This window comes from Camelus bactrianus, chromosome 9 (genome assembly GCF_048773025.1).
Source record: "Camelus bactrianus isolate YW-2024 breed Bactrian camel chromosome 9, ASM4877302v1, whole genome shotgun sequence".
Lineage (NCBI taxonomy): Eukaryota > Metazoa > Chordata > Mammalia > Artiodactyla > Camelidae > Camelus > Camelus bactrianus.
The window spans coordinates 57,344,047-57,370,837 of record NC_133547.1 but is presented as its reverse complement, the minus strand read 5'-3'; the positions used below and the strand labels follow the sequence as shown (position 1 = coordinate 57,370,837).

The following is a 26,791-nucleotide window of genomic DNA, read 5'->3' as shown; positions in this document are numbered from 1 at the left end:
CCCAGAGAGCCCAGCCTAATCCATTTCCCTTGTCCCCTCATCTGTGGCAAAGTGCCAACATCCCAGCACCTCACAGAACCATCTGTGACCCAGTGGTGGCAGGGAGGGCTGGGGGCAGGCCAGTGGCTTTGCTCTGCCTCCCCCAAGCAGTCCACATGCTGTCCCTGTAGAGCCCACTGGCCTATACACAGTGCTCCTGGCAAGAAGTGGTATATTTTCTTCTGGAATATGGAAACCACATGTGATGGGCCTTGCAAGGCCAGGCTGGGATTAATTAGGTGCCACCATGGGTGTAGGGGGAGGTGAGGAAGTGCTGGCCAGAGGGAGCCTTATGCAGTGTACTCTGGAAGTCTGGGGAGCTTTAGAGAAAAGTGTCCCCATGTTTCAAGGGCCCTCCTCAGCCCTTGTGGTAGGGGGTGCTGATAGAGCAGAGGCTAGAAGGAGGCCAGGGATCCACTCTCTGTGAGCAGGACTTGTGGGAGGTTAGAGGTCACAGGTGAACTTGACAGCGGGAGGCCATGTGACCCACAGAACCAGCCATTCACCTGCGCCACACATCTGGGAACCCCTGTTGTGGGGCTGAGGATTCAGGAACTGTCCCGCACTCACCACAAGAGATGCCTTAAAAGTCATCTAAAGACTCATGGGTGCTGGCACCTGCTGGGCCCTTTCCAGCCTCCGATTAAAAAGTGCTTTCTTTGTAGTCTACACCCCAGCCCATGGCTCAGACAGCTGGCAGGGCTCGGGGTGGTTGTCAGGAACTGTTGCCAGGGGCTGAGAACTTGATAATGAATTTCTTTCTGAAGCTTGAGAGGTGGAATCTGCAGTAGTCTCTGGATCTGTTTATACTTTACCCTAGGATGCCAGGAAACTAGCAAAGTTTTGACCTTGGTAAGTCCAGACAGCTTGGTTAATTAGCAAGTAGCTGATGGGTATCATAACCTAGCAACTTAACAAAACAGCAGCAGGTTTGGAATTGGCCCCTAATGGTCACTTCCATTCTCCTACCGCCTTGGAGTAGGGCTGCATCGGAACCTGGACAGACAAATGGTATCCTTAGTTTAAAAGTGCTTTTAAACTCCTAGAATAGCCGTTGCAGAGTGTGTCTTGCTCGTCCATTGGAGAACACAGTTCTCAGGAATCTCTTTCTTGTATCCCTTTAACCCAGCCTTTTCACCTTGGGTTTCCTCAGGCAGCCCTGAGAGGCCCATGTGTGGTCCTCCTGTCTCTCCCCACAAGTGGATTGTTTTAGTGGGTCACCACAAAGGTCACAGACATGCACACACACATGCACCTGCCCCTGTCTTAAGAAAAATACACAGAAGAGTTTCCATCATGTGCAGTTTGTTAAGGGCCATCTGACCAGCCACCCCTTCCATGTAGAAGGAGAGTTCCTGTCTCAGAGCACATGACGGTTGCACCTTGGAGGGGCCCTGGCCTGTAAGAACCTTGGGTCTGAAGTCAGTTCAGACAACGAGCACAAGCCCATGTGAAGCAGCATTCAGTCCACTGGGAAGGGTGCTTTGTAACCCAGGCTTCCAGGACCCACCAGAGAAGCTTTTGGGATCTGAAGTGGATCATGGGGACTTTCTTTAACAGTTTGCAGCTTCCACTCCCAGGAGAGTATGGGTTTTGGGTCTGTTGCTGTTGTCCTGTATCTTTTAATACCCCTGTTAGCATCAGAGCCTTTGCCCCCAGCTCCCTCACTCCGTCTTACGACATTTTCTTGGGGTTGCTGTGTACCATCCAGGGATCCCAGAGCTGAGGTTCTTGATTGTCTTCCAGACTCGGGGCCATTTGGGAAAACTGCCCAATTTCCAGCCTGGACTTGCTTTTCCTCCACCTCATTGGAAAGAAGCTGTGCTCTCTCGTGATGTCCCCCTTCACCCAGAGTCATTAACCCACAGAAAATCCCCACCAAGACCCGTCCTGATGTGCCCTCCTCTTCGTCATCCTCTACCAGGGCTCTCATCCTGCTGGCTGCCACCCTTCAGACAGAAGTGAAACACTGAGATCTGTGTGTCCTTCCCTGTCTTCCTTCTGGGCCCCAGGCCCTCCAGACTCCTGCCCATCCATTATCCTGGCCTATTTCCGGTCTATATTTAGATGACATAATCTCATTGGAACTGCCTGGCACTTGGACAGTGAATGTCTTTCTTGGTCTAAATCTCCGTTTTGACTCTTGCTCAAGAGAACATGTCTCACCCCCTCCTGCCTCCCAGATTATTTGTTTTTCCTTGTGGTTTATCGCAGTTGCTCACATCATCCACACTGGCCTCTCTCCCTCTTTGAAGCTGAGCTGAGACAGATTTCAAGTGCACGCCTGAGTCACCTCTCATTTTTCTCTAAGTCCTCTGTCGAGCATCCTGTGCTGTCTGTTTTGAGCCTTGCCTCTCACTCTTTCCTTTCAGAAGCTGCTTTCCTAACTGTGAAGTTCTACATCCCTTTATCCATTCCCACCGGCTGCACTCCGGGCCTGGACTGCAGTCACGCGCCCCAGCTCCAGCTCCAGCTCTCACTCGTGACCAGTTTCCCAAACGTGGGGCCATCTGAGCCTCCTTGTTTTGCTCCCCCAGAGAACCTCTGCTTTAGCCTGATAATGGCGCTCGTGTCTCCACCTCACCCTCGAGCCTTGTCATTAACTCTTGGTCTGCTGCGTCCCCAGAAGTTCTAACTTGCTTTTTGCTCAATTTTGCCATCTTTTTGGCAAAGCCCTCTCTCTTTCTTAACCACGTAAGTTTGACACTTTTTGCTTCAGTGCCCCAGAAGCGTCTTTTCCTTTTCCTAATCAGGGCAACATCACATCCTTTCCTCCCTCCATGCTACGATGCCCATGATGACTTTTGTTAATGTAAATTTTTCATTAAAGAGCAACACATTGTATAAAAGTGCACAAATCATAAGTGTATCACAGCTCAGTTTTTGTTAATTGTCTACACCCATGTAACGAGCACTCAGATCAAGAAGTAGAGCATTGTCAGCACCCAGAGATCCCTTTTGCGTCTTCTCTCAGTTACTACCCCTACTCCCCTCCCCAAAGTAGCCACTGGCCTGACTTCTAACACCATCCCTTCATTCACCTGGCTTTTTGAACTTTATATAAATGAAATCATACAGTCTGTGCACTTTTATAAACTGTAAACTTTCTTTTGATCCACTTCGTGTTTTGGAGATTCACCTGTGTTCAGTACAGCAGTAGTTCACATTTCTGTAGAGCACCCCACTCTGTGAGGATGCCACGGTTCATGTACCCATTCTGTCATTGATGGGCATTTGGGTTATTTTCAGTTTTGCACTATTGTGAATAATGCTGCTGTGAACATCCCTTCAAGTGTCTTCCATTGAATGTATGTGTACATTTCACTTAGACAATACCTAGAAATTGCTGGATCGGGGACCATACAGTATCTTTGGTAGATACTGTCCAAAGTGGCTGCACCAATTTCAACTCCATGCACACTGTGTGAGAGTTCCCATTGCTCACTTACTCACCAACACTTGGCACTGTTCAGTCCTTGCTTTTAGCCGTTCCGGTAGGTATGTGGTGATATTACCTTGTGGTTTTGATTTGCATTTCCGTGAAGACTAATGAACTTCTGATCACTTTTTGCCTTTGGGTTATCCTCTTTTGCAATGAGCCTGTTCAAGTCATTTTCCAATCGGGTTTTCAGTGCTTTTCTTATTGATTTGTGGAAGTTCTTTATATATTCTGGATTTGAGTCTTTCTCAGATGTCTGTACTGTAATTATCTTCTACTCTGTGGTATGCCTTATTGCCCACTTAACAGTATTTGATGAACAGAAGTTCTTTATTTTTAATGCAGCCCAGGTAACCAATTTTTCTTCTCAGTTAGAATTTTTTTATGGTTTGTGGTGCTTTTTCAGGGGATTAGGAGTTCATGAGAACTAACCATAAAGCTGCCTGTTTCTGATTGATGTTTGTTAAGTATTCCCAGTGACCTGGACACCGAATACAATCCACCTAAAGCCCAGAAGTATTATTTCTTAGCTCTGGAAAGGGTCTTGGAGGTCACCTAGTCCAGCCTGCTTGCACTTTGTAAAAACTAAGATTCCCACTCCCCCTCCAGCCCCCACCCCGACTGAACCCCAGGAGCTTCTGGTGCAGCTAGGCCAGTGGAGGTCTGTGACCTGGAGTTGGGAACCGCTAATCTAACTATGGTGGTCAGCAGTCTTTGGGTGGCAGGAGGCAGGAACACAGATCAAAGGCACCAAAATAATCAGGGGAGCTTGACTGGCTTGTATAGCCAGACCCCGGCAGAGGGCTGTGAGGTCCAAGAATTCGGCATCTTTTCTCGGCCTTTGTTTGAGGTCAACTTCATTGTTTTGGTCTCTTCCAGTGGTGACCACCACATCACGTGGCCATCACACCCCTGCTGGTTATGCTTGGGAGGAGCTCTGGTTGGCTTCCCTGGGGAGCCCTGACAGAACCCCAAGTGGAGTGGGGAGCAACAGCTCTCCAGAAGAAAAGGGCTGTTCTTCCCAGGACTGGACACCTCAGGGGTGCCCCACATGGCTGCTTTCCTGAGCAGTTTTCTTATGTGAAAAATGGAGATGGTGACCGTCATGATCTCCTAGTAACTAATGATGGATTAAATGATGTAACAAAAAGTGTTTAGAAGAGTGTCTTGCACCCAGTGACTGTGCAGTAGGTACCGGTAGCGATGGTGACGGTAATTGTGATGAGCGATATCATCCACCCCCTGTCTGCACGTGTCAGAGATAGGAAGCCCGGGAGGTGGAGGCATCGGTGGTCCCAGCGCTGGCCTGGTTCCCGTCACCACCTTCCCGGCCCCTTGCTCCCTCTGATATGGCAGACAGCCCCTCCCTCAGGCTCAGCTCCTGGAAAGCAGGAGTTCTGGAGTTGACTGTCACTTTCTGTTGTTTTCTAGGGAAAAAGGAAGAAAAAAAAGCCATTGAACAAACTAAGACTTGCCCCCAGGTGTCCTCCCTTCCTCCTTCCTCAGCCCCCACCTAGATAGACCCCACCCTGTTCAGAGCTACCCAGTCTGGACTGTTGATTGCTCGTGAAGAGAACCAGTTCTCACCCTTATGTTGAACGAAATAAAGGTAGTATGTAGTCAGGGACAAGGATCGGCAGGTCCACGACTAGAATCCTCCTCGTGTACTCCGGTTTCGCTCTTACTTACCCCTTCACTGCTGAGCTGGCTCTTTCTCCTCTGTCAGCAATTCCTTGGCAGACTGGCTGTCCTGCGGCAAGACAGCCACCAGCGGCTCTCAGCTCACTCCTGTCCCTTAGCACCAGCCTTCAGCAGCAGTTCTGGACTTGAGTCTCACCGGACCTGTCCCTGTGCCCTGGTTGTTCAGGACGGGATCGTGCACCCACCCTCAAAGGCAGAAGGAGGAGCCATTGTTTGTGGAAAATTGATTCTGGAACCAGAATCCTAAGCTGTGGACACTGGGAAGCAGATCCAACCAGTGCCACTCCATAGTGTAGGTTCACATGCTAGCTGAAAAGGGGTGGGAAGCAGGCCTCCCTGAGGGCCCAGCCTCACCATGATTGCAGAGGGGGAGGGACCTCCCCCTGAAACCTCCCCTCCCAATAGCTGGATTGTCCCCCAGGAAGGAGGGCAGGGAGAGGGTGGAGCTGTGTGTGTGACCAGTGACCTTCCCAGAGACCACTGTGGGGGCAGGTGGGGAGTACAGCTGCATCTGACAAACCAGGTCTCCAGCTGATCCCTCCTCATTGCCTGTGGGGCTGGGGAGTCAGACTCAGGCCCAGCCCCTCCCAGCAAGGCTGCTTGTACCCTTTCCCCACAGTATGCTCCCAGAATGGTGATTGAACAGAGACTGGGAGAATCTCCATCTAGATTTTAGGCTTAGTTCAGAGGGGCCAGCAGGGACCTTAAGGGTCAGCCAAAGGCTTTCACACAGGAGGAAACTGAGGCTCCGATTTTTCCAGTAATATTCCCCCCATGCTGCCCTTGTGCCACAGCTGGACTGGGCCAACGCAGGCCTGGTCACCACAGTCTGCAGACAGGACACTCAGGTGTAGCAGGAGCGTCGTGGAGGGCAGGGAGAGCTCTGGCTACCCTAGTCAGGGGGCAGAGGTCAAAGGTTCACTCCCCATGGTCTGTTCTTTGGCTCTTCCTGGGGTGCCTGCAGCATGCCAGTCCCTGCGCCAGCCTGGTACACACATGGAACCAAGAGCCAGTTCCTGCCTTCACTAAGGTTTCAGTCTAGTGACATCGGCAGACAGGCGACAAGTGACTAAGAAACGTGTGGCCCAGAGTTGTGATTTGTGGATGATGGAAGAAATGGCGGGAACGGGGGTGTCCACAGTTTCAGGCCTGTGGGAAGGGGGTGCCCCACAGCTTCTGCAGAGCCAAGAAGCTGTGACCTGGATTGGATGTTTTCTCAGAGCTTTGAAGTGCCCTAGTTTTCCCTCTCCTCGGGCTCAGCTGAAGCTTCACCAAGAATCGGCTTTTAAAGGCTGCCTGAAATGTGGTTTGAAGCCAAAAATCTATAGAGCCAGTGCATTTGTGACCTTGTTGAAAATGTTTACCGAGGAAAATTAGGGGGGTAGGATTTGAGAATTTTTTTTTTCCTTATCAAAAATTGTTTTTAAAAATCAGTTTGGCCCTCCTCACCCCCATCCCTTCCCCTCTCTGCACAGTCCCTACCAGCTTGCCTGAATCCTGCAGCCCCACGGCACTCGTCCCTTCCATTTGTCCACACCTCCCCCACCCACAATCCCTCTCCTTCCCCTTGCTTTGGGAATGAAAAAAAAACCAAGTGGGTAAAATTAAGGATCCTGGGTATAGCCCTGGAAATTAGGCCACAGCTGTCAGGCCAGGCAAGAGTCCTCGTCTCTGAATGGAACTGCCGAGAGCCAGCGCTCGGCCCCTCCCCTGTGAGGATAGATAAGTCTCTCCCAGCTCCCCCTCCCCCAGAAGGGGCCGCTGCTGTACTGGCCTAGAGAGGGCTAGGAAATGCCAGCTGTCATTGAGCAGGCCTATCCCAGTGCCCACTGATGGGGGCACGGCAGTGAGCAGAGCTAGTCCCTGCCCCCAACCAGGGGTGGTCATAAATGCAGGTAGCGATGATGCTCTGTGGGAGCAGAGAGGTGGGGGGAGTGTCCAGGCCCAGTGGAGTTGTCGGAAAAGCTTCTAGAAAGAGATACTGTCTACCTGAGCCATGAATGATAAACTCGCTGTGGGTAGGGGTGGGAGTAGAAGATGCTTTCGTTGTAGGAAGAGTCTGCTCAGAAGCCCAGAGGCCAGTGCCCGAGCACCCCGGGAGCTGGGAATATGGCTGGGACCGGGCCTCCAGCTGCCTTGCAAGCAGCCCCAAGGGACCCAGTGAGGGTCCCACTGCAGGGCTCAGGCAGGTTCAGAAAACTGTCCACCTGCTGTGTGTGTGCACAAATCCTGAGAGACATCCCTGACGTGTGGCCACCCTGCAGTCTTCAGATTGGCACAGAGCCAGGAGGCCTGCGGGGCTGCATGAGGACACACCTGAGGTGGTGGTCCCAGAGCCCCCTGCCCTGAGCTCCAGTGATGGCAGGGAAGTGGGCCCAGGGCTCATGATGGTGGGGACACTTACTCACTGCCTACCGCTGTGCCATTAGCTGCCTAAAACACCAAAGGGTGCTCAAGGAGCTCAGCAAGCTCAGGAAGCTGGCCAGACAAGGGATCTGGCTGCTGCATCGTTCTAGGAGGTTTAGTGCTGCTGGGACCAGCAGTTTGAGCAGATAATCTGGACTAAGTTTAAAACCTTCTCGACACCCCAGACATCCCTGCCCCGACACGTTTGGCTCTTCAGGGAACATTGCCTTCAGCCAGTTAATTCCAGGTACCTGTAAATTCAGCCAACTTGCCTCATCTGTTTCCAGAGAAGAGTCAGCTTTTTCCTTCCTCCCACATGAGCTGAGCAGATGAGGCTTGCCTCTTTTGAGCCCCTCTCCTGATGGGGACCCCCGCCCACCTCTGCCGGTAGCCCCTGGCCCCAACAGTTGGCAGGCTCCTGGAGTTAGCTCACTTCCTTCCTGCCCTTGAAGCCTGAGCAGCCGCCCCAGTCCAACTCCTTCTGCTTCTGCAGCCCCCTAGTAGCGTGGTAATTGGTTTCTCAGATCTTCAACTGTGCACTCCGTCTGTGAGTATTTCCTGGTCCCCTGACCCTCCACAGGAAGACCTGTGATCTTACTGCTGTGGAGACCCTGCAGGGAGGGGTCCCTGGAGAAAGGACTGCTCCTCCATTTCTCTGCCTCTCCCAACCAGTCCCTCTGCCCCGCTCCTGCCAGTGATGCCTGAATGGCAACCGCACTGCCACTTTCTGCCCCCAGCCCCACGGTACAGCCCAAGGTCAACTCCCCCCAGGATGGGGTGCTGGGCCTGGTGTGATGGAGCAGCTGCCCAGTGATATCTGTCCCAGCTCAGCTCCCAAGATGATTATCTGTAATTACAGCTCTTGGAAGGTCACAGCTTTTATTTCATTCTTGTGGTGTTTGCAGAAAAGTTCAAACCTCTCTTTACATGCTTAGTCTTCCTGAGCCAACTAGGGAGTTTCTAGGAGAGAAAAGACAGCCATCAAAGATATGCCACAGGCCAAGCATAATGGCGGAGGGGAGTGAGGGGCCCCGGCTTGGAGAGGAGAGGCCAGAAAGGAAGGCAGGACGGATAGACCTGGACAGGCGTGAGCGCCCGAGGGGCTGGGGAGGGCAGAGGGTGGCACCAAGCCGCAGCACCGTCTCTCCCACAGCTGTGCCGCCTCTCACGGGTCCAGCGCAGCCCCAGAGGAGGGCACCTCCCTGAGATTTCATCATCTGAGTCCTGCTGCCATTGTCCCTGCTGCCGTCTCCCAAGTCCATCCCTCTTTCTCAGCCTGACTTAGCTCTGTCCCTCCCCTCAGAAGGGGCATCTAGAAAGGCTCCCCAGACTCTGTGTTCTTAAAATTGGGAGACGGTGGTTGCATGAGGCAAAAGTGATTTAAATAGCACCTCAGAAGCGTAGGCTTCCCCTGCACAGCTATGTTCGGATGTGGACTCTCAGATCTCACCCTGCCAGGCTGCGTGGCACCCGTAATCCCTGGGCTCTCGGTGTGAGGGAGCTTTCCAGCTCTAAGTGAAGGCGGGGGCTTCATCTCCATTGATAACATTTGCTGTTCTGCTTGGATTCTATTTCAGGAGAAGCCTCCCCTGTAGTAGGCACTCCTGCCTCAGAGTGGAGCCAGGCCTTTTCTCCTGCAAGGAGTATTATGCTAATCACTCCTTGCAAACAGGCAGACTTTGTAGGAGGTTTGCCTGGTTTTAGATGAAACCTACGCCTTTGAAGCAAAGAGCCACAGTAGCTAAAAATATCATTTCCCGGCTGTTGATCCTCTCATTTGTAAAATGCTTGTTTCCATTGTTAAATCTCCCCTGCTCTGCCTCTGAGATCTCCACCAGGGAGTCCAAGATGATCCCCAAATGTGTAGGACTCTAAATATTTTATTTGTTGTTTAAAAAAAATCTTAATCCATGTATGATAAAATTTGAAATAATGCCGAAGAATATAGTATAAAATGTAAGACCCGCACCACCACTTCCTCCCCCAGAAGTAGCCTCTGCTTTCAGTTTCATGTATGTCCTTCCAAAACTTTGCCTTTGCATTTATAAATACTTGATTCTGTTTGGTTGTGGTTGTGGTCCTGGTTTTCTAGCAGAGGATTCAGACTCACAGTTGCCCTGTTTTCACTCACTCACATCACCTGGCGTTCAGCAGGCGTAGCTCCCTCAGGATCCCGAGCTCACTAGGACACTGCCTTCTAATCTCTTGGTCAAAGCAGACTGGCTTAGGGTCACTCTCCCTTATCAAGTCTGCCACATCGGTGTTAAAATGCCATCGCCCGTTTCTCTACGTGCAGTGGCCCAGTCTCTCTGCTCAATGGGCAGTGGTGTGATGATGGGGTGGCGGGTGGCTCCCCAGCAGGCTCCTGGCCTGGCACCTCTCCTGGGGTGTAGGGGCCTCATTGGTAGCTAAGACCTGGAACTCCTCAGGCACCTGCAGGACACTGTCACCAGAGGAACTTAACAGATGCCTCACATATGGGGCCCCTTCTCATTCTCATGCATTTAATCCGATAAAGATTTCCTGGGCTGGAAAAGAACATTCAGATGAAAAGCCTATTTCATGCATCTTAAATTTCCCTAAAAATGACTGATCATAAAAGGAATTTTTTCAGCCTCATGTTGGGGTGGATGAGGGTACAAATAAGAGAAACCTCCCCCTTCCATGTGGCCACAAAGGACTGAAGGAGTCCCCTCCACGCTCTCTCTGTCCCCTCCTTTCTTCTGTGACCCTTCCATCCTCCCAGCCCTTTCACTTCAATCTCTTCACAATTGTCCAAGAGACTCCGCAGTGAGGCTACTCTGATATTTGCTCTTTGTTACCAGCAGTGGGCTTTGGTGTTTCACTTCTCATTCTGTTTTCTGCCATTTATCTCAGTGCCCTTTAAGTGGGCACTTGTGAAGAGCTACAGAAAACAATCTCAGTTCATAAAATTCCATAAAACTCCCATACTAAAGATCTGAAGGCCAGAAAGACACTAATCATTCTAGTTCCCTGATAGAAGACTGTTATCTCCTGTGAAAGCCAAATGTAGCCAGAAAAGTGGGAGAGGCACATGCCAGAGGCAGGCTGGAGCTGAGCTTCCTCCCCCAGCACATCCGCATCTCAGGCTGGGAGAGGTGACGCCACCTTAGGAGAGGGTGGCAGGACAGTCCTGGGCAAGCAGAGGTCTGGCCTGAGAGTTCATCTCCTGTTCTTCCCATCTGAACTGAGCAAATCGTGGCTGCGTACCAAGGACTTAGGGCTCTAAGGTGGAGATGAGGCAGAAACTTAGGGAAAACTAGGACCCAGGATCTGGGGAGGTGGGGGTGTGGTCATGAGGAGGTCGTGAGGGTCTTCACCCAAAACTAAGCCCAGACTCTGCAGCTGTGCGCTCTTTGGGGCTGCTGGTGGAATCTCCCCATTTCCACTCGGAGAGTGGCATCGCCAGGCTGGTAGCCGTGGAAGCTGGGAGCAGTGGTTCTCAGTCCTGACTGTAAGCCTGTTAGGAATACAGATTGCCGACATCCCGGAGTGGGCCTGAGCGTGGTCTTGGTGTCCCAGATGGTCTTCACATGACTTCAGTGTACAACCAGAGTCAGGGGTCTCTCAGTAAGGGGCTATTCCTGGCTTGGAGGGCACTCTTTTTTCTGGAGGGTAATTGTGTGACCATCTGGGTTGGTAAGGACACTGATGGGACAAGGCGTGGTGGTTCCCTGCTGAGAGGTGTGTGTGGCGCCCAAGGGCAGGAAAGCAAAATGACAGCCCCCCTGATGGGAACACTTCAGAGCACATTAATCCTTATGAGGAAAGTTAGCTCAGGAAGTAAGATAGAAGTGAATCTCTATGATCACTCTGGACCAACCCCTGCAAGGACAGCCCATTTGGTGAAGAGTTTGAGATGGGGGACATTCTGGCCTCCTTGCAGTGACCATGGGAACACTGGACCCAAGTCGGGTACGTGGCTTTAAGGTTAGAGGAGCAGAGTCCTGGGATCTCAAGGCCTCAGTTTCTGAACTCCACAGTGACAGAGGTGAGAGAGAGGTGCTCGCCATCTGTAAGTGTTTGTGGTCATATAAACAGTAGCAGGAAGTGATCCCTTGGCCTGAAACAAAGGACTAGTTTGGAAATAGTGGGATGAAGTAAAGGAAAGCATGAACAGAGCAGCTTGGTAACAAGAAGACTACTGGGGCATGGGGTGTCCCTAAGCCATTCCCAGGAACAGTGGAGCAGCCTCAGCCAGCCTCCCCTGGCTCCCAAAACTTGTTACTTGCCTGCCTCATTTCTCAGAAGGTCACCCCCAAAGTTTGAAGGGGGAAATGGCAGAGATGCAGGGTTACCTTTCGCTTCCCTGTCCTAGGACAGACTCTACCTCCAAGGACCTGATTAAGGTCACATATCATAGACTGAAGGGTGTCTATGCCCTGGGCAGTCCAGTCACAGGGAACTGGAGCCATCAGGTAGAAAGGGGGCTGGGCCAGGGAGGAGAGGTGTGTCTTGGTGTAGGTGACACACAGCACTGGACTGTCTGGAAGAATGAAACTTTCTGGGTCAGGGACTCGACTCCACTATGGCCTTGGCTGTGTGGCTTGGACCACTATGGACCCTTGGCTTCAGTTTCTTTTTTGTCCCATGAGCACTTGATCTCCGAGGGCCTCTCTGAGCCTGGCTGGAAGCTGGCAGAGGCATGGATGACAGTCAGTCTGGGGCCAGGAAACAGTTTGCTGAGCTGGTTGAGAGTTGGCACTGAGGCAGCGTGCAGCCTCTTTCCAGGCAGGGCTCACCTCAGTGGGGATACTAAGTGCATCCTGGGGAGGAAATCCTTCTGGAAGGGCCGGAGCTCAGAGGGCTTCAAGGGGGGAAAGGTTCCATCTGGTTCTCTAACGGCCAACCCAGGGGACCCCCAGGCATGCAAGGCTCAGGGTCGCTGTTTTCCTGGCAGTCTCAGCCTGGATTAGGAGCACCAGGAGTCAGTGTACTGAAATCTCCATTCCCTGTTGGACCTCAGGCAGCCACTGGCGTGGGAACCTGCTGATAGAGTCACCCCCATAGATCCTGCCCCCATCCCGATCCAGGTCTGAGTTTGGGTCCTGCCTCCCAGACTCTGCCTCACTCCTTGGAGATAGGCCATCACCCAAGCAGGGCAGAATTAAGTGTGGGCACAGGTCAGCACTGTCTTGGCCAGATGTAGCCCCAGGGTGAGGGTCGGGTAGAAGAAGCTGGTTTGCATAGAAACTGCCCCAGAACCACAGGAAGTTTCTGGAGCAAATCGGGCTCTGGTCCATCAGAAGGCCTGGTGATATCTGTAGGTGCCCCCACTTCCCTCCCAGAAAACCATCCATCTTCCAGAAAAAGCACGTCTGAGCCCCTGTGCCAGCTGGGCCCTGGAACCTACAAGCTGGGTGTACAGGGAGATGGCAGCTGAGAGCTTGGGTGCCAGTGTGGGCTGACCACATGAGGACCTTGGCGAGGCTCTGCTCTGTGCTTCACCTTCATTCTCTGTAGAAGAGGATGGCTAAAATAATACCAGTCCTGTGTTAAAAGGACTTAAGGTCCATGACATGCCTAATGTCAAGAAAGCACTCACAGATGTGGGTTACGTGTGGCTGTGGCCAGGAAGGAGATGGTGATTCAACCTGAAGGGAATCCCTGTGAGAGGAGAGGCAGGAACCCCATCTCTCAGGGCTTGGTGGAGTTGATCACTGTGGAGACAACAGGATTTCCTTTAGTGGCCCATTCCTTTGTTTTCATTTGCCCTGGGGGCTCAAAAGATGAAACACTGAAGCCAAGGGCTTCCTTCACTACTCACTGAAGCCTGGAGAGATGGCCCCCAGCACGATGTTCTCGCAGCCTCTCCCGCTGTCCCCTCACCCCAGCCTGGTCCTCCCAGCACTGCCTTTTCCTCACAGTGCCCAGCACACCTCCTCCGTCCCCAGGGTCTTTCCACCCTATCTCATGGTGTCCCTGGAGCCTCCAGCAGGTGGTCGTACCCCTACCATCTGACCTGCCTCCAGCCCTATTTGGGGCAAGCTCCCTGGGGGACAGAAGGTGCAGCTTCTTTTCCTGGACATTGTCCCTGCCTTTCAAATTATGAAAGTGCTTCAGCCAGAACCAGATGCTTCACAAAACCCCGATGTCTGGTTCAAAACCCACCTGGCTCCCTGGGCCCCCGCACCTGCACTTCCGCATGCAAGCTGGATTCCACACTGAAGTGACCTGGGCCACCCGGCGCCTCCTGGCAATTGATTTCCTGTTCCACAAGTATCCATCTTCCTGTTGCCCACAGGAGCCCGGCCGGTGGGGTTTCTGCCTTGGGAAGCTGAGGTCAAGGAAGGAGACACCACAAGTGTCAGGGGACAGATCTCAGGGGAGTGGAGGCAGATGTTGGGGAACTAGCAAGAGGGAGGCAGGAGCGGAGCAAAAGGCCCTCCCTGGGGTCAGGGACAGCTTGAGCAAAGGCCCAGAAGGGGCTGGAAAGGTGCCTGGGAGTTGACAGTGGAGACAGACTTGGCCAGGTTGCTAACAGCACATGGGAAACGAGGCCCAGCAGGTTGGCGGGCCATGTGCACATGTCTTCTGTCCTGGGGAATGGCCAGAGCCCCTCACGTGGCAGGAAGCGCCACAGACCACCCTGGGCAGTGGAGGAAGTGGAAGTCACCTCTCCTGACTCTGTTCTACATTCACCTTGGTCCCTAGAGCAAACTCCAAACCTGGAGAGAGGCTGGCTCGGCACAGAGGGGCTGAGGCCTGAGACCATTTGGTTTTCTTGACGGTATCTTCCCAGAGGAGCCCAGGTGTCTGTGGCCCCCCAGAGTCTGGACGTGCTGCTCTTAAACAGAGACAGACTGACAGCTAAGTGGACAAAAGACCCCTTTCTTCCGCCTCTCCCTCAGCGTGCCGTAGCCCTCCCTCCATCCCCTTTCCACCAGTTCCCAGCAAGACCCAGAAAAACAAGTCCTTTTGCCTACTCTTCCTACCCCTGTCACCCCACACCCCACCAAGAAACTTTAAAGTGTATCAGACACATCGACTGCATTAAACATGATGAGTTTTTAAGGCATGAGTTGGCAGGGTTACCATGGCTGCCTCTGCCCTGAGGGGCACACATTGCCGAGGACTGATTGAAATAAATAAAACAGGTTTACAGTTTTCATACTTGGGAAGCAGAGGGCTGGAAGGGACGAGGAGTGAGGGGAAAGTGGGGGGCGGATGCAGTGAAACTCTGGACCTTTCTGAACTTCAGAAGGGAGGCCACTCCCTCCTCCCCCACTCTAATGTTACACTGACCTGAAAGCTGCTTTCTCTTTAAATTCCTAAAGGATCCCAGCTGTTGGGCAGAGACAGGCGGGAAGGCCTTTCCGGTGGGAATGGCTCTGGGTCCCTGTGTTTTCTGTACTTGACATTAGGCTGCACTTCAGAGTTTTGGCTGCGAGGCTCCAGGCGTCTCCCGGGAAAGCCCATGTCCCGTTGGCCTTGGACACTGAGGGGACATGAACACCGGCTAGCGGCCAAAGTGGAGAGTTGTTGAGGTCCTATCCCTTCACTTGTGATGTTAGCCTCTTCAGGACGCACACAGCTGGGGATGGAGGTGAAGGAAGGAGGCCCAGGCTCAAGGGAGAAGGAGAGACTCTGAGCAGAAGGGATTCGGCCCCACTGCAAGGATGCCTGGACAGGAGGTGCCTGGAGCGTATTGCCCTCCAGCCAGTTGGCCCAGCTCTGAGGCCGGCTTGCAGAGGGCCTCAGAGTCCATCCCACCCTGAGCTCTCCTCGAAGGCAGTGTTCAGTTCCAGCCTCTGAGAGGGAGTGCGAACCCTCTCAGAGGGACTGCCTACCCAGCCACCCCTCTGAGCTCAGAGCTGGTGGCCTACCTCACCTGCCCTCCAGCGTCCACACCACCCATCAGCTTCCAGCCTGAAGGCCAAGACAGGGCACCAGGTGGTCCTCATGCCCCAGGGCAGAAGTGGAGGCAGGAAGGCCTCAGAGGGGCAGTGTTGGTGGAAGGGATGGGGATGCTTCTGTGAGCATTTAGGGCAGTTGAGGTGATGGCAGACAGACCTTCCTGTGTCGGGGAAGCCATTTGTTGGGCCCAACCTAACAGGAGGTGCCAAATGAAATCACTCCCATCGCCTGCCCCTGGTGTGGCACTAACACGGCCTGATTCCTCAGGGTCTGGACAGGCCCAAGAAGGACTCGTCCCCTTGACCACACAGCAGATGGCGGCGTTAAAGAGCTGGGTGCACCTCGCAGTCTGGAACTTGGCAGCCGAGGCTGATTTTGAATTCTCTGTTTCCATGGGGCAGTTAGCAGGGAGGCGAGCAAGGGTTGAAGAGGGAATGAACTGTGTTAGTAGTAACTGGGGGGCATCGAGAGGCAGGAGGCGCCCCCAGCTTTTATGCCCATCTCTCAACATCAATATCTCTTTCCACTTAGGTAGGGTAGATCCAGGGTCTCTCCCTGTCAGATCGGCTGTTCTGTGCCCTGTGCTGGTGGCCATCCCATCTATGTGGTCAGCTTATTGCTTGGGATAGTCAAGAATGGGAAAGGCCTGTGGGGAAGTGGTCCTTCCAGCCTCCATGTCACCTTAAGCATCTCTTGAATCTACCTGGTCCCCATCCAGTAGCCTTGGGCTGACTTGCCAATGGAGTAGGTTGTACCCACCAGCCCACCCCAAAGCCAGCTCTGTCAGCCAGGATAAGGGGCACTCTTGGACCCTTCAGGCTGAACGCCCACCCCAGGCATCCCCTCCATGGGGGATGAGCAGGGCTCAGAGCTACTGGGCAGGTCTTGTCCTCCAAACCGAGGCTTCACCTTGGCCAGGTCCCTAGAAAAGCAGCAGCATGTAGCCCCTTTCCCACACCCAGGACAGAACAAAGGACAGCACCAGGCTCCCTGTTGGCCCAGGGGGCTGGCTCTGCCCATGCCTTTCCCCCAGGAGGCAGGTCTTCTCCTGCCCAGCCCAGGCCACGTGGCCTCACAGCATGATCGGCCCATCTTGACCCACCTGCAAGGCCAGTTAATGCCTTCCTCCTCCCACTCCCTCTGGCCCACCTGTTACCTGAAGCAGGAGCAGTAGGTGGGTGCCAGGCTGGGCATCTGGAGAGCACCTCCCAGCGAGGGCCTCCGCTGAGGCCAGTGCACGTTCAGGGCCAGAGTCTGGTGCATGTGGATGCTTAGCCAGTATTTGTAGTTGGAGCAACAGTAACACGAGGCTCACACCAACCAGACAGGTATGGTGTGGCCTTCCTCTGGCCCCAGTGTAGGTCTTGTTCTTTTGAAGCCCCTGTGTGGGCCTCTCTGTGCTGTCTCAGTCTGTTAGGGAAAGTGGTGGTCCCCCTCTTGGGTCCCAGGGGCCTCAGAAACAACCGGAGGCAGGTTGCTCCCCTCAAGTTCCTGTATATGACAGGGAGACATAAAAGAGCTGTTCCCTCCCAAGCATGAAGCCGGACCTGGAAGTGGGGGAACAGCTGTCCAGGCAGCAGCAGGGCGTCTGGAGGAGAGGGACACAGAGCCTCCTCCATGGGCCCCTGGCTACACACTAGAGGCCACCTCAGGGCACACATGTGTGGACCCCTGTCCTCCTCTGGCCCCAAGGTGGGCCTCCAGGTTGTGACCTCCCAGACCCCATCCAGGTTCCCTTCTGCCCCACCTTTCTGCCTTGTCCCCAAGTATTTTCCAAGCCATTGTCTCGTGATGAATAGCATTTTAATATGGGTATTAAAAAATATAGGCAAATTTTAATGCTTGCAAGCTGTGTTCCATTATTGATGCTCTGCTTGAGAGCCCGGCAGTCAGCTCAAGCCAGGCGGGGGCTCAGCAGAGAAGTGATGACGCAGCAGCCCTGTGAGGCAGCCATCTGCCAGGCCCCGCCGGGTGGGGACGGCCCCCAGTGCCCGCTCATGACAGGCACAGAGGAGGCAGAGTGCGGAAAGGAACTAGGTTTCTGGATCTAGACCCACCCTCCTTCCTCCCCTGGGCAGCTACGTGACCTGCGGCGCAGGGCTTCTCTGCATGGGGGTCCAGGCTTGTGTGAGAACTCAGCAAATGCCACAGGAGGAACCTAAGGCTGGGCTTGTGGGGACTCAGGATTGGGTGAAGAGTGGACCCCCTCCTCCCTCCCCCACCTCCCTGATACAGGTGTGCAGAGCTCTCCAAGGTACAGCCCTATCCACCCACCCAAACTTGCCTTCCTCTGAAATGCCTAGAGAGTGCCCTGAACCGCGTGAGCACTTAGAGACATGAACATGTCCTTTCCTGTCACCCCCGGCCCGTCCCAAGTGGACAGGTGTAACACTCTCAGCACAGTACTCGGCATGTGGTTAGGTCTCCCCAGGAGCCAGCAAATACTTTATCATTCCTGCTTCCTGGAGCGGTCTGAGAGCTGTCTTCCTTCTCCCCAAACTCAATTGACCTTGGGATGAGGCAGCAAAGGCCGGATGAGGTGAGGTACAACCCCCAGTGTTGCTCTTGCCCCCTGCCCCTGCCCATCTGCAGGGCTGGAGCCCACCCCACCCCCCGCCGCCCCGCCCCGAGCTGCTGCCTCAGGCCCTCCAGGCTCTGCCCAATGGCTTCCTGGGCCAGGAGAGAAACCCCACTGAAGCCAGGGTAGCTGCAGACACCCAGAGCACCATGGGTGGGACTTGAAGACTACCGGCTGCATGTGCCCTGCTGCCGCTCCTCCATCACCCCTCCCCTGTGCTGGCTTAATCAGCAGTGTTCAGGGGAGACCCTGTGGTGGGCTGTGTTGCCAGTCCTTCAGGCCACGTGTGCTCAGTCATCTCCTGGGGTCTCCCTGGGCCAGGCAGCCAGGCCCTGGGTGAGAGGGTAGAAGTGCACCATCAGGGCAGCTGCTCTCTGCAGACAGGCTGGCACAGCAGGCCGGGGCCCATGTTGGAGGAGCTAAGGGATGCACTGGAGTGAGGAGAGGAACGTCTCAGGCCTGTCCATAAAATCTTGGACGGAGATCAGCGAGCTCCTCCATGCAGTAATGATCAAAAGTGATTCTTGGTATGAGGGACACAAGAGTCACAGGCAAGGCCCTGCCCTTTTCAGCTCATGCTCTGGTAGGAGAAACCACCAGGGACCCAGTAAATGAGTCCATCAACCAGATGAGTCAAGTAGTAAGAAATGCTTGGAAAGAAACGACTTTCCTTAGAAAGGGCTGGTGGGAGTGGGTGCAGGGGACAGAGGCTTCACCGGGGCTAGTGTTGGAGCTGAGACCTGGAGGCCGGAAGGAGCCAGCCACATGTGGGTCCTTGGGCAGAGCTGGCCAGGGCAGGTGTCAGGGACAGAAGAAATGCTCTAGAAGGCTGCATGTCGTGAGTAAAGGAGGACTTGTAAGAGCTGAGGTTAGAGAGGAACTGACCAGAAGGCATGAGGTTCTGGCGGCCAATATGAGGTTCTGGAGGCCAACGTGAGGAGCTGGGTTTATTTAGATCCAGCAGGAAGCCACTGGTGAATGCCATGCTCTGATGAGACTTTTTAAGACACTCCTGCCAAGAACAGCTGAGACGGGCCAGGAGGAGGCACGTGTGCCCTGCAGGCAGAGTCCCCAGGTGGCTGGTGCACAGGACAGAGGGGCCCGGGGATCAAGGGGGACTCCTCGATCTGGGCTGGAGCAGCTGGTTGGCCAGTGATGCCACTTTCTGAGGCTGGTGGGCGGTGACGCCCCCCCTGAAGGTTGGGGGACCAGAGTCTGAGGGAAACCAAGAGGTGTGCTAAGGCGCTGCCAAGCCTGAAATGCCCGTCGGGCAGCCAGGCAGAGCATCCACTGGGCAGGTGGCTGTCCCATCCAGAGTTCAGTAGGGGCTCGAGAGGCGCATGTAGGAGCCACTGATCTAGAGGTGACTTTGAAGATATCCATGGGACCAGACATGACCACCAACAGGTGCAAACCAGAGAGGGAGCAGAGGGCTACTGAAACACTAGCGGAGGTGAGTGTAATGGTGGCAAGAGCAGAGTGTTTCCAGAAAACTCTGACCTTCTGTAGTTCTGTCAGTGTTCCCAGGTTCTTGGGGACACCAGGAGGCCTTTGGTACCCACCTCTCCCCGCCGCCATCCCATCGTTTGCCCCTTCACACCCTCCCCAGTGGCCCTCACATGAGCGCACCACCCCCGCCTCCCCAGCTGCCTCAGGTCCCTCAGGCCTGTGGTCCCTGGAGAGTGCTGCCTGGCAGCAGCCTCAGCTGTCGGCCTCTGTCATGGAGACGGCAGCAGCTGCAGGCGACGGGCATTTGTGACCATTTGTCAGAATGCTACCCTTCCTCCCCAGCCTGCCCTCTTGACACATTTCTGTCCCTCAGCCCTGGAGATGGGGCCCATCTCGGTGGGAGAATGGAGCAGGGGGAGGGGGGAACAGGAAGTGCTACCTGCCCTCTGCTGAAGGGCCAAGCTTCCACCTGGGAGCTGGCTGTCGTCCCCACCCATGGTACTAATGGGGTACCCAACCAGGGATCCCATTTGCCACATACTGTGCACCCCACCCAAGTTGTCACTAGTCTAGGAGCTGTCCTCTGAGTAGCCCTCATGGTGCAGATAGAAGTCACCCCCAAGTCGGAGGAGAAGAAATTGTCACACGGACACACTGGGTGGCACAGCTGGTCGGGAGCACCAGGCTCTGGGGCTGTGGCCCATCCCACACCCACACCATGTGAGCAGGGGACACACACACACACCCACCCCGGGGGGGAGCAGAGCCCTCCCCACACCACCCTCAAGCCTCATTCCCCCAACAACCTTGTTTCCATTTCTCTGGTGGTTTCTTGCCCAAGTCTGCTGGTTCCGGCTGGGCCTAGGCTGGAGACGGCCTGCCTGCTGTTTGCGCTTCGTGGTTTGGCCTCTCTGTTACCAAATGCTCTGGGATTTTTCTGGAGCCGGGGCTGGGGAAGAATCTTCTCCAGTCTGGCCCCAAGGCATGGCTGGTATTTGGAGGGAAACAAGAAGCCGGACCCTGATAATGCTGAGTCTAGTGTGAGTTCAGTGACTGGGATGGATGGTATCAGGCACATTGGCTTCAAAGAGTGCTCAGTCATTCAGCACCCAAGGCCTTGGGGCCTCAGACCCCTCAGACCCCACAAGCCTAAGGCCCAGGCTGTGGGTGCTTCCCTAGAGCAGAGACTAGGAGTCAGGCAAAGAGACATCAACCCTGGACAGGAGGCAGGGAAGGCTCGGGGCCACACCCCACCCTCCTCACCAAGTTTGCTTGTCTGCGATCCAGAGCCTTAAGATCCCTGGAGTCCTGACAGGAAGACTTGCTCATCCCCTCAAAGCCAGGCCTCTGTGGGCAGAGACCTAGGGGAGAGATGGTAGGAAGAATTGACCCTAAGTAATCCGGAGACCTTGGCCAAGTCACTTGGCTACCCCACCGGTAGAGTTTTATTATCAGAGCAGCGAAGGCAAAATTCAGGGTTGTCTTAGGGTTTGTTCATCCCACAGGCACCTACCGCGCCCCTCTACCTGCAGGCACCGCTCCAGGCAGGGGAGCCGCTGTGAACAGCACAAACAGCTCTTGACCCCAGGACTCTCTCAGGGGGAGGGCAAAGGGACAGTACATGGGTGACCAGTATGTGTGTTATTTTTACATGAGGATAATCTCAATCCAGAAAAATAAAACCAGGAAGGGGCACTGGAGGGGTGTTGCCAAGATCAGAAAGGTAACTCAGCTCCTCTGACCACACTGGTAGCCAGAGGCCCAGCTGCTGGTCTCAGGAAACATTTTCTGGCTTGGGGCTGGGTGGCGGGATAAATACAGATCGTGGGGCTCTGGAGTTGCTGAGAGGAGTGGAGCCAGGTCCACTGAGCACCCGTGAGCAGCCCCAGTGGCCCTCCCCCAGGCCCCGGAGCTGGGGCCCCACACCAGACCAGGGAAGAGTAAGTTTCCTTAGGAGCTATAAGACCAGGGAGAGGGTTCTGAGGCTGAGGCCCAGAGGTTTCCAGAACCTCCACTCGGCGCATTTTTCAGGCAGCTCTGCCTCCTGCTGAATGCGGAGAACATCTTCCACTCGATGGCAGACATCCTGCTCCGGGAAGAGGACCTCAAGTTCGCCTCGACCATGGTCCACACTCTCAACACCATCCTGCTTACATCCACTGAGCTATTCCAGCTGCGAAACCAGCTCAAGGACCTGAAGACCCCGGTACTCCGCATGCACACAGGCGCACAGCTGTGCCAGCCCACCCCTCGGCCCCAGGAATTTGGCAGGGAGGAGACAGGGATAAAACCTGAGGTCTCCCTGGTCCAGTGTCAAATATGGGTCCTCTGGGTTGGCTGCATGTAAGCACCAGCCATGGGAGTGAGTCACAGCCAGTTTCCTTGGAGCCACCCTATGGAAGTCTCTGCCCACAGGAGACTCCAGACCCCATTCCAAGATCCACACGCCCTCCCTGATACCCTCCCCTACTCGGCAGTGCCCCCTCACACATAGAATAGGCTGGGTTCTGAGCCCACCTTGAAGGACCTGGCGTGGTTATGCCTACTGTGTGTGCCATCCTCAGGATGATAACCCTGCTGGAGATGGGGGTACTGTCCTCAGACCTGCTTGGGCCCCTCTTAGGGAGGCTCCAGGACATCCAAACCCGTGCCTGAGGGCATCCAGGGCCAAGCCCCTGGGAGTGATCCAGGCCACACCTCTGCCTCCTTCCTGTGGTTCCTTCCAGACATTCGTGGAGGCCTGAAGAATGTTCCTCAGGGCAGGGGCTCTCCCGAGTTGGGCCCAGCTCCTAGGCTGGTTCCCGAGTGCATGGTGGGCTGCAAAGGAGGGAAGCAATGGCATTGGAGGAAGACGGGAGGATGCTGCCAGGGAGAGCCAGGGCCCTGAGGGAGCCTCCTCCCCATCCACCCCCCAGCGCCATCCTGTCACACCCTGTCCTGGCCCCACAGGCTCCAGGACCACAGAGTTCTGGAGAGGACAATTACTGTTATTTGCCGAGGGCAGAAATGCCAGCACAAAGGACAGACTCACTCCTGACCAGGCCCTTACAGCCACCACCACGTGGTTCTGCGGGACCAGGAGTAATGACAGGGTCTGAGGAGGAGCTGTCAGCGTTTCCTTTGTGACAGCTCGTTCCCAGCTGGGCTGCCAAACACAGCCCGGGTGCTGAGCTGGCTCCCCGGCATCCCCGAATCTTAGGCTGTGGACCCCCGAGGGGATGGAGCAGGGGCTCTATTAACTGCTCACACCTCTTCCCCCTCAGGAGAGTCAGAACCTCTTCTGCTGCCTGTACCGCTCCTGGTGCCACAACCCAGTCACCACGGTGTCCCTCTGCTTCCTCACCCAGAACTACCGGCATGCCTACGACCTCATCCAGAAGTTGTATCCTTCACTCACTGTTCTTCCCGCCCAGCCACTGAGGGACAGGTCAGGGCCAGGTGCCCCCTTCCCACCCACGTGAGAGACCGGACTGCCATCCTCCTGTCCCGACCCTAGGCTCTGCCTCCCGGCCTGGCAACATCAGGACCATGAGAGCGCAGTGAGGGATGTATTTGAGAGAGTGCTGTTGGCAATAAACAGGGATGTCTGGGGCCCCCCCAGAGGGGAGCTGGCCCTGGAAGAAGCCTTGTGAATGGGGATCAGAGACAGGTGCTTACCAGGCCACCTAAGTAAGGGAACCCCGGGAAAGAGGCAGGGTGCCCTCTGCCTAGTGCTGGGGGACAGCAGAGAGAGAAAGCCTGGGAGCAGGGGGCTGTTGGGCTGCAGCAGGTGGCGGGTGAGGCGTTCACACACCTTCAGGGGCCACAGAGCCAGAGCCCAGCAGGCTCATCAGGTGACACAACAGGGAGAAGCAGGCTGGATGGGTTGTGGCCTCCGGGAGAGGGAGAGCACACTTCAGGGCCTGCCTCAGAGCAAGGCATCCATGGTCAGATTTTGTTTGAAACATTGTGAAGCAAACCAGCTTCTGTGAACACCTGGCTTGTGACCCTGGATTGGAGAGCTACTTAGGGCACAAAATTAGTCTCCTCCCTCATGGGCCAGGAGTTGGGGGTAAGGAAAGAGGGGCCCTGAGGTGCCTTCACTGAGGGTCAGCTGCAGCCTGGCCTGGCTCCCTCCAGGTGCCTGCTCGCCTTCAAACCTAGATTTGCTCCTCTCAGCCCCTGGTATCACCTAAGGACTGTAGGCCACATGCTTGTGCCTATCCTTGGCCCTGCTGACAGGTATGCACTCAGGAAGGAATGAGGGCCTTTCCTGCCCAGCCCTCCCCTTTGGGCTGCAGGGCTGTGATAAGAGCCTTTCAGAGACTGGAGGGCACAGAGGAGAGAGCTGCTGGAGCAGAACCGGAGTGCCGTGCTGGGGGACAGCTGTGCTGCTCTTCGTTTAGAGGGACAGAAAGGCAGAGGAGAATAGGCTGCTGTCCTTTGCTGAATCCCACTTAGGCAGAACCACGTTTAGTGCCTGGAAGCCAGGTCCCGGTGGGAGGAGTGCTCGGTGCCACTGGGTCGAGCCCAGGTTGCCCCTACCCCCAGTTGAGACCAGCTGCCCTGGTCAGTGGTCAGACTTCCCTTGACTGCCCACTCAGCGGGGACCTGGAGGTCACTGTGGATTTCCTCACAGAGGTGGACAAGCTGGTGCAGCTGATCGAGTGCCCTATCTTCACATGTGAGAGTCCTGCCTCTGGCCTTTGGCCAGCCTGGAGGGAGGCTGGGTGCAGCGAAGCTCAGAGAGCAGCTCTTGGCTGCTGCTGGGGAGGGAGGGCAGTCACCCCAGGGATGCTTCTGGAATGTCAGGAGTGTAAGGATGGGGATGACAGGGCTGAGGAGATCAGCTAGAACAGGGCTGGGACATGTGGCATCAGAACACGGGTCCTGCCTGCATGCCTCAAGGTGGGTATCGACCCACTGACGGCAAAAATCACCTGAAGATTACTGTCAACCCCGCCAAGGAGAACTGGAGCGATGCTGTCAGAGGGCCAGTGGGGCAGCCATCCCAGAGCTGTCCCCAGCCACCCCTCCAAGTATGCTGCCCTCTGCCCTAGATCTTGGAAGTTGGGAGTACCCTGGGCCCACCTGCACGTGCTCCATTGTGCCTAGGAGCCACACCCTCATGTCTCTGCAAAGTAGAGTTGGCATTTGCTGGGAGCTGATAAGCAGGAGCTGCCTGATTGTAACACCCAGGCTGAATGTGCAAAAGTGGCAGCTGGCTGGGCCGAGCGCAGCTCTTGGCGCCTCAACACATACAATGCTTGCTCCCCAAAGCAGGGAACTTTCTGAATGAAGCTCATGTGCTTACTGTGTGACAGAGAAGCCAGGAGGCAGCCCTGCCCACGGCCACCTTCCTGCCAGGCTGGTTGCCCAGGCCTGCTGCTCTACGGCAGCGCCCCTGACCTGCCCAAGGCGAGCCCATAAGCCTCCACCCTAGAGCCCAAAGGCAAAAGCATTTTTCCATCCTGCCCTCCCAGGAGTCAGGGCCCCCTTCCCATCCAAACAGAAGACAGCTTCTCCAAACAGCCAGCCACCACAGTGACGGATGCCTGGGAGACACAAGCAGGAGGGGAGACACTTTTCCCAGCAGAGTGTATCAAAGCCTGTCCCAAATGGTCCTACGGCCTAACATTTCACTTCCCCAAGGGCCTCCTGTGGCAGCCCGGCACGCTCTCACCTGAGATCAAGTCCGGCCCAACCCTAGAGAAGCCATGAATACCTTCCCTCCAGGACTTTGTTGAGGTGACCACAGCAGTCATACCCTGGTCCTTCCCAGCACCCATTCCAACCATAGATTGCCGAGACCCCACTGGTGGCTGGCTTGGCCTCAAAGCCCAGTTTCCTAGGGCCCAGAGTGGGGCCTGGATTCAAAACAGGGCCCCGCTTCTGCTGGAGTCACTGGGCCTGGAGATGAGTGCCACCGGGGGAAGGGGAGGGCCTGCTGTGGGAGGCCCCTGCTTCCTGGCTAACCCTGGCCCCAAGGGCCCTGCCCAGCTGCTGGGGTGATGTGGGCTCTCCAGAAGTTTGCGGCTCATCTTCCACCAAGGATGCCCCAGACTTGCCTTAAAGGTAGAAGCCAGTGGTTCTCCTGGAAGGGATCAGAGGAGAGACAGCTGGGCCTGTCTGGTTGGGATGGGTGCTGGGCAGGCCCTGGGTGCATCTCCTCTTGGCTGGCGTGGTGGGGGTAGGGCTGGTATCTGAGGTGGATTTCCAAAAGCATCTACCAGACACTCCTGGGCCTGGTGTGTGTTTAATCACACACGAAAGCGTTTTTCCATCCTGCCCTCCCTTAAAGCTGTCCTAATCCAGTCTTTCTCTCCAGCTCACCCTATTTATAGCTCTCTTGTGCTGGCACGTGCGGAGCAGACTGGGGAATCTGTTATGCACAGGCCCCCAGCCCCCTCATTACCAGAGAGGCAGTGGTGGAGGGGCCAGGCCTGGCAGCAGTTTTAGGGTCACCGGGCTGAGGCGACTGTTAGGATGATCAGACAGAAGGCAGGTGGGCAGGGAGGAAGAAAGGATGATGCGATCATCGGGTAAGATGCCACTGGAGGAGGGGCAGGCATGTCTGGCTGTGAGGAGCCCCGCCTCGCTCTAAGGCCTGGCCACCTGGCGGGCCATCTCCTGGCCAGGCTGAGGGACAGTCCAGAGGAGTGCCAGGCCTCTGCCCTCTGACCCCTGCCCTCTGCCCTCCCACAGATCTGCGCCTGCAGCTGCTGGACGTGAAGAACAACCCGTACCTGATCAAGGCCTTGTACGGCCTGCTCATGCTGCTGCCCCAGAGCAGCGCCTTCCAGCTGCTCTCTCACCGGCTCCAGTGCGTGCCCAACCCCGAGCTGCTGCAGACAGAGTGAGTGCCCGGCTGGGGGGCAGGGCTTTGCCACTGAGCAAGGTCAGGGTCAGCAGTGCCTGGTGAGTGCAGAGTGTTGAAGGGGCTGCCTAGGGTCTCCCCCGCCTCAGCATCACACTTCCTGTCACTGCAGACATTGTCAGCCCCACAGCCACTTGCCCTTGGGCCTCTCGTTTCCACATCAGAGCACCAGGCTGGGGGATTCTGGGAGTGTTTACGAGGAGGTAGGTAGTGGCAATACCTTCTCCAAGCAATCAGGGTTAAGTTAATCCTAAAAATCAAGGGTGTGCTGGAGTCACCCAAACAGAGGCCCCTAGAAAGTCCAGGGAATGCAGTTCATTCCCCAGCTCAGAGACTGCGTCCCAGGTGACAGATGGGCCAGAGAGCTCCCAGGCCCCAGACAGCCCTCCTCTATCTTGTAGTGGAGGCTCACCTCAAGCCACTGAGCCACCCCGGCACTGCTGGG

The 26,791-nt window shown here is 55.3% G+C and overlaps 1 protein-coding gene across 2 annotated transcripts in view; it reads left to right on the top strand.

Moving 5' to 3' along the window:
- The window catches only part of VAC14 (VAC14 component of PIKFYVE complex), a 94,191-nt gene that overhangs the window by 62,588 nt on the left and 4,812 nt on the right, over window positions 1-26,791 (top strand). The window contains exons 15-18 of one of the 2 annotated variants that reach the window (XM_074370449.1): window positions 21,522-21,696; window positions 22,754-22,872; window positions 24,074-24,153; window positions 26,175-26,325. In XM_074370449.1, the coding sequence (XP_074226550.1) occupies window positions 21,522-21,696; window positions 22,754-22,872; window positions 24,074-24,153; window positions 26,175-26,325 (525 nt within the window). The remainder of the gene's footprint in view (window positions 1-21,521; window positions 21,697-22,753; window positions 22,873-24,073; window positions 24,154-26,174; window positions 26,326-26,791) is intronic. The other variant, XM_045521400.2, reaches the window with a different exon arrangement.